A 7,250-nucleotide genomic window follows, 5' to 3' on the forward strand; every position below is an offset into this window, starting at 1 on the left:
GCTGACAACAACAACAACTCAATCCCGGAGAATCAGAATAATGTTTCCGGAACTCAGACGGTCTTCGCGAAACCTTTCCCGGATGTATCAAAAATTGAAGTCTTCTCTGGTCAGAATTTTCGGCGCTGGCAAGAACGCGTGTCAACCCTCTTAGACATGTACGGAGTCGCTTTTGCTCTTTCATCTTCAAAACCCGAATCCAGTCTCCCTCCAAATTCAAAACAAGTTGAAGATTGGGTTCATGCAAACAAGGTATGCCGTCATACTTTACTTAGTGCACTCTCTAACGATTTGTTCGATGTATACTGTTCCTATAAGGAAGCGAAAGAAATTTGGGATTCGTTGATTCTCAAATACACTGCTGAAGATATAGTCAGACAAAGATTCATAATTGGGAATTACTATCGCTGGGAAATGGTTGAAGATAAGGACATAAAGTCACAAATTAATGAGTACCACAAGCTACTCGAAGATATCAAAGCGGAGAACGTTCTTCTTCCAGATGAGTTTGTTTCGGAGCTTCTGATCGAGAAACTGTCGCCTTCATGGACTGATTACAAGCAACAACTAAAACATAGGCACAAGCAAATGTCACTTTCAGAGCTGATCACTCACATAATTATTGAAGATACCAACAGGAAAGAATGTGCTGCTGTAAGGGCCAAAGCATGGTCTGCAAAAGCAAACATGGTAGAAGATAAACCTGCTCCAAAAAGGTACGAACACAAACCTGATCACAATAAGAAAAATAATTTTCGAAAATTTCGCCCCAACACATCTAACCCCACCTTTAAGAAGAAAGGAAATTGCTTCGTATGTGGGAAGCCGGGCCATCATGCACCGCAGTGCAGACGCAGAGTAAGAAACGACAATCCTCCTAAGGCTAATATAGTCGAAGGAGATGACATTATTACTGCGGTCGTTTCTCAAGTAAATCTGATGACCAATGTGAGCAAGTGGGTAGTAGACTCTGGTGCTACTAGGCATATCTGTGCAAACAGAAGTGCTTTTACCTCTTACACTAGTGTAGGGGATGGAGAAGAACACGTTTACCTCGGTGATTCCAGGACCACTCCTGTTCTGGGAAAAGGGAAAGTTCTTCTCAAACTCACATCTGGAAAGACTCTGGCCTTGAGTGATGTGCTACATGTGCCATCAATCAGAGTTAATTTAATCTCTGTAGCACTACTGGGAAAAGTGGGGGTTAAAGTGTCATTCGAGTCTGACAAGATTGTAATGACAAAAAATAATGTTTTTGTGGGGAAGGGATATTGTGATCAGGGTCTCTTTGTACTTAACATTTCTGAAAATATTAATGAATCATCTTCTTCTGCTTATATTATTGATTCATATGATATATGGCATGCTAGATTAGGACATCTAAATTCTTCCTATGTTATGAAATTAAAACAACTAGGATTAATTAATATGCATGATAAACAGAGTAGTAAGTGTGATATATGTGTAGAATCTAAAATAACAAAGAAAACATGTTTCTCTGTAGAACGCCAAACTGAATTGTTAGGGTTAATTCATACTGATTTAGCTGATTTGAAACAAACAATGTCTAGAGGAGGTAAAAATTATTTTGTGACCTTTATAGATGATTATTCTAGATACACCAAAGTATACTTAATCAAACATAAAAATGAAGCCTTTGATGTGTTTCTTACCTATAAAGCAGAAGTAGAAAATCAATTGAATAAGAAAATTAAGAGGATTAGATCAGATAGAGGTGGTGAGTATGTGTTATTTAATGACTATTGTGTTAAAGAAGGAATCATCCATGAAGTAACCCCACCGTATTCACCTGAGTCTAATGGAGTAGCTGAGAGAAAAAAATAGAACTCTTAAGGAGATGATGAATGCTATGCTTATTAGTTCTAGTGCACCTGATAACCTTTGGGGAGAAGCCTTGCTTACTGCGTGTTTTTTACAAAATAGAATACCTCATAAGAAAACTGGTAAAACTCCGTATGAGATGTGGAGAGGTTATCAACCTAACCTTAAATATTTAAGAGTGTGGGGGTGCCTAGCTAAGGTGTTGTTACCCGATCCTAAGAAAAGGAAAATAGGCTCTAAAACCTCTGATTGTATGTTCTTAGGTTATGCTGAACATAGTGCTGCCTATAGGTTTCTAGTTCTTAAAAGTGATACACTTGAAAGAAATTCTATAATGGAGACGAAAAATGCTGAGTTTTTTGAACATGTTTTTCCTTTAAAGGTTAGTGAGACGTCTCAACCTATAGAAAATAATAATAATAATAATAGTGATGCCTTGTGTGAGGAATTAAGAAGAAGTAAAAGACAGAGGAAGGAAACTTCATTTGGTAATGATTTCTATACCTATCTAGTTGATAATGATCCAAGTAACTTTGTAGAAGCCATTAGTGCTCCTGATGCAAAACAGTGGGATAAAGCCATTAAGACTGAAATTGAATCAATTCAGAAAAATAATACTTGGACCTTAGTAGATTTGCCTAAAGGAGCAAAACCCATTGGTTGTAAGTGGATCTTTAAGAAAAAGTATCATCCTGATGGATCTATAGAGAAGTATAAGGCAAGATTAGTAGCAAAAGGTTTTACTCAAAAACCCAACATAGATTATTTTGACACTTTTGCCCCTGTGACTAGGATTTCCTCTATTCGAGTGTTGTTAGCTTTAGCAGCAATCCATAGGCTAGTGATACACCAGATGGATGTTAAAACTGCCTTTCTAAATGGTGATTTAGAAGAGGAAATTTATATGACTCAACCTGAAGGGTGTGTTGTACCTGGTCAAGAGGATAAAGTATGCAAACTCTTAAAATCCTTATATGGGTTGAAACAAGCACCAAAACAATGGCATGAAAAACTTGATGACATGTTAATCTTTGGTACATGCGATGAGATTGTCACTAGAACTAAATTGTTTCTAGGATCAAAATTTGAAATGAAAGACATGGGTGAAGCCAATGTGATTTTAGGTATTAGAATCATAAGGAAGGGAGATAGTATATTACTATCTCAAGAACAATACATTGAGAAACTTCTTAAGAAGTTTGGATTTTATGACTTAAAACCAGTGAGTACCCCTTATGATGCTAACTCTAAATTAATGAAAAATAGAGGAGAATCAGTATCTCAGCCTCAGTATGCCCAGATAATTGGGAGCTTACTGCACTTGATGAGCTTTTCTAGACCTGACATTGCTTATGCAGTAAGGTAGACTAAGTAGGTACACTCAATGTCCAAATCAGGAACATTGGGATGCACTTGCCTAGGCTTATGAGATACTTAAGAGGTTCAATGGATTATGCCATTGAATATAGTGGATTTCCCGCTGTACTAGAAGGGTACAGTGATGCTAACTGGATCTCTGATTCAGATGAGACAAAATCCACTAGTGGTTATGTATTCACTCTTGGGGGTGGTGCGATTACATGGAGATCAGCCAGACAAACTATTATTGCAAGATCAACAATGGAATCTGAGTTTGTCGCTCTTGAGATGGCTGGTAGTGAGGCTGAGTGGTTGAAAAACTTCTTAGCAAACATTCCACTAGGAATGAAACCAACCCCATCTGTGTCAATACACTGTGATTGCCAATCGGCAATAGCTATAGCTAAAAACAAAAATTACAATGGAAAGAATAGACATATTCAATTGAGACACAATTTGGTGAAGCAGCTGCTAAAGAGTGGAACTATTTCCATTGACTATGTGAAGTCAGAACGGAATCTAGCAGATCCTCTGACAAAACCCATGGGAAGACAAGTGATATTAGAAACATCGAGGGGAATGGGACTTAAGCCACTTGCAAACAAACAAGTGATGGTAACCCAACCTTTGTGATTGGAGATCCCATGAATAAGGTTCATATGGGTAAAAACAAGTCACTTGTTAGTTCTGATAGCACTAAATTGATTTTAATCAATTATGTCCCTTCCTATGGTGTTTATGTGAAAGTGCTAGAGACTGCATTATGAGAGGTTAAACTTTGTCGTTAAAATTCTATATGGTGAAAGAATTTTAGCTTAAACAAAGTTTTTAATGATTTTTCATATCCCTTACGGGTGGTGTATGATTTGCAGCATACACTTGATGAAATCACCTATATGAGTGTCAAGTGGGGCCGCTTGCATGAGATCTTGGCATGATCTCTAGAGCACTCATGAATACCGGGCAAGCGCATGGCCTAGTAAGCGCAACACAGCGATAACAGCAAGGATTGTGGGGGTGTATTGTGATTGATAAACCTCTAACACACGTCAAATGTCTATGGTTCATATAGCTTGCTATACCAACTACATTGTGTGTTAAGTTTATAAATCTAAGACTGGTTCATATAGCTTGCTATACCAGCTCTGATGCATTACATCCTATGAGACCCAGAATAAAAGTTTCTTGTTTTCTGTTAGTGTTTGAACTATTTGAGTCAAAGACTATTTCTTTCAACTCTATTTTGCAATATGTGGGGGATTGTTATAATATATTATTATTATATTGCAAAATATGAAAACGTTGGCAACGTTAAGATTCTTTCATAATTGCCAACGGAAATTTTTTTTTTAATAGCAACGTTCAAAAACTTAATTGGTGCAACGTTAACATTTAAATGTTTTAATTTCATTTTAATTTCTTTTAATTAATTGATTCTCTCCAGCTCTATAAATAGGGAGTTCCTCCTCCATTCCAAGACACACCAAATTCAATCTTCTCATTCTTCTCTTTTCTGAATTTCATTCTTAGCTTTTTCTCTCTTCTAAAAATATTCTGGGTTATCCTTATACTCTCTTTAGAGTTCCTTGCTAGTTCTGAGATCCTCAGACATTCTGAGAAGTTCCTGTTGTATCCTGGGGGACTTGCGCAATACACCGCGGATAAGTCCTTAAGGACAGTGATCTACACGCCTCAGGAAGTATTTTTGTTCGTGATCTTTATTCTACTTTTGTCAGCTTTTACAACATATAATGAGTCCACAAACAGCTAAATCAACACAACGGATTTCCCAGCTAAAACAAAGTATCAGAGATGACATAAATGAAGGTTCTATTCTACCAAACAAAACCAAGTTTTCTGGTTTTTTGGTCTAATATTGTAAAAGCAAAGCCAATGAGATTCATGGAAATCATACCAAACTAAACCAAGAAGCCTGAATTATGATGGCTATCAGTTAGGGAAACTAAAGCATTTTTTGAACTCATTATGAACACAAAAATTCCAAAAAGCAGGGAAAAAGAGAAAAGTGGATTCAACAAGAATCCTGAAATCTAAGGTACATAATCATTTTCAATCGTTGGTCTTGTGCGAGTCCCCACTGCTAGTGGTGCTTTGGTGCCTCCAATGGATGCCATATGCAAAGTTTCATTGCTCTCAGCTGCCCATTCCAACTGCTGAATCTTCATCCCTTGTTTGGTTCTCCTCACTTTAGCAATCAATAGACTCAACATGATCAACAACAGGCACCCACCAACAAATGATGCAACAATTATCCACACCTTGTGCTTGCTCCTAGTACCTCCTTTTCCAACATCAGCAGCCACAGCAACAGCAGCAGGTGCTGGAGATGGGGCATTAGACTCCACAACAATAGAGAAGTGGCCTTGTTGGACTGTTGAACATACATTACCATGTGATAGGATATCAAATTGCACAGAACCTTGTAGATCAAAGTACACACACTTTGGCACTGACCCTGATGGTGCTGGTTTTACATGAGGGAACTTGATCAAAATTGGCTTATCAGAAGCTCTAATGTCCAATTCAGGCAAATCAGAAGCATTCAAAGTGGCACCACTGTATGACATCAGACCCAAAACAGGAGCCAAATAAGAGTAACCAGGCAAAGGGTAAAACTTCTCAGACCAGTTGCCCAAGTTGTGGTACACCAAAACAAGCCTCTCCACATAAGGCTGTTCAAACACCCCAATTGGGATCTGAAACTCTTCGTACCTCTCAACACCTCTGGTCCTCAGACTACCACTCCTAAGCCTCATTGCTGAAACTCTAATCCCCGTTAGGTTTCTGGGCACTTGGGCATCATAGGGTACCCCAGTTTTTGGCCTCAAAAATGCCTTAAAGGCGCAATCTTGAAGAATGGCATCAAGGGTCCGGGATGACATTGCAGTGTCAGGTGGGAGCTGAGCGATTGAAAGTGGCAGAGAAAGAAGTAATGGCAACAATGAGAACAAAAAAATGGTTCCAACCCTCATCAAGATCTCATTCGTTCAGTCAAAATCAAATTAAAACCACCAATATCTCTAACACTGAAAGAAACAGCCAGAGACTCAGACACGCAAAGAATGCAACACAGAGACAGAAAATAGAGAGAGAAAGAGAGAGACTTTACAATTTAAAGCACACAAGGTGAGCAAAAAGTGTTGACCATTCTGTTTATGCAATCTGCAGATACCAATGACGAAAGGAAAAACGGCAGAAACCCCACCCCCCAAGAACTAAAAATCAGATCTTTCATGGGACCAAGTGACGTGATGTGGTGGGCTGTGGGGAAAATGTTGAAATTGTCGTCAAAGATTCAGTCTGGTGTTTCAGATTGAAGGAAGTAGCAAACGGGCACGGCCTTATCCCATTCCAGAATCTGGTTGAAGAACAAAAATGGTGGGGAGGGAGAGAGAGAAAATGGGTTGAGGAAAGAAAGAAAATTAACAAATTGCAAAAATATCAAGAATCAGGATATGTAAGAAGAGGAAGCTTTGCCGTTTGAGATTGGGAATGGAGATACTCACACTCACATTGATGTACATGTCAATGTGCTACTGCATGCAAATTCCTCCTTCTGCTGTTCTGTTCTGTTTTGCTGTGTCGTTGTGTTGTATTGTATTGTGTTTCATGGGACCCTAATTTGCCAATTTTAGATTTTACTTGGATTGTTTTTCTGGTACATTTTTATCTGATTACCAATGTGCTGTAAATATATATATATTATTTTCTTTCTAAAACTCAGTCAATAGTTTTTCACTATTGTATTTTGTAATAGGGAATCTAAAGAAAAATCATTAGATTTGTGTGTAGTAGGAATATATTAGATATTTTCCAGAATTATAGAGTTAAGAAGATTTTTTTAAGATTCTGAATTAAATCCAGAGAGAATAATGGTTTTTAAAAAGATAGAGGAAAAGGTGAAAAACATTGCAATTTGAGGGTGTCAAATCAAGTAGGTACCAACAAGCATGTGAACTCTGTACTAAAAAGAAGCATGTGAAGCTGTTTCATAGGTAGAGAGGTGGAAAAATAGCTGCTAATTGCAA

At 37.9% G+C, this 7,250-nt stretch overlaps 1 protein-coding gene across 4 annotated transcripts; it reads right to left on the minus strand.

Moving 5' to 3' along the window:
• Positions 1–5,112: 5,112 nt before the first annotated feature.
• Positions 5,113–6,857, minus strand: LOC124845153 (uncharacterized). 4 transcript variants are annotated; one of them, XM_047322216.2, is made up of 2 exons: positions 6,729–6,857; positions 5,113–6,580 (listed from the first exon to the last, which is right to left on the minus strand). In XM_047322216.2, the coding sequence occupies exon 2, from the start codon at positions 6,192–6,194 to the stop codon at positions 5,253–5,255; it is 942 nt and encodes a 313-aa protein (XP_047178172.1). In that variant the 5' UTR covers positions 6,195–6,580; positions 6,729–6,857; the 3' UTR covers positions 5,113–5,252. The 4 variants fall into 4 exon arrangements, with proteins under 4 accessions (XP_047178172.1, XP_047178173.1, XP_047178171.1 ...); XM_047322217.2 differs by having other exon boundaries at positions 5,113–6,122; positions 6,332–6,832; XM_047322215.2 differs by having other exon boundaries at positions 5,113–6,248; positions 6,332–6,831.
• Positions 6,858–7,250: the final 393 nt, after the last annotated feature.

This window comes from Vigna umbellata, chromosome 5 (genome assembly GCF_029865625.1).
Source record: "Vigna umbellata cultivar VRB3 chromosome 5, Vumbellata_1.0, whole genome shotgun sequence".
NCBI classification, from domain to species: Eukaryota; Viridiplantae; Streptophyta; class Magnoliopsida; order Fabales; family Fabaceae; genus Vigna; species Vigna umbellata.

What these genes read in the sequence shown, in the direction of transcription:
- LOC124845153 (XM_047322216.2), bottom strand. Translation starts at nt 6,194, where the DNA reads ATGAGGGTTGGAACCATTTTTTTGTTCTCATTGTTGCCATTACTTCTT.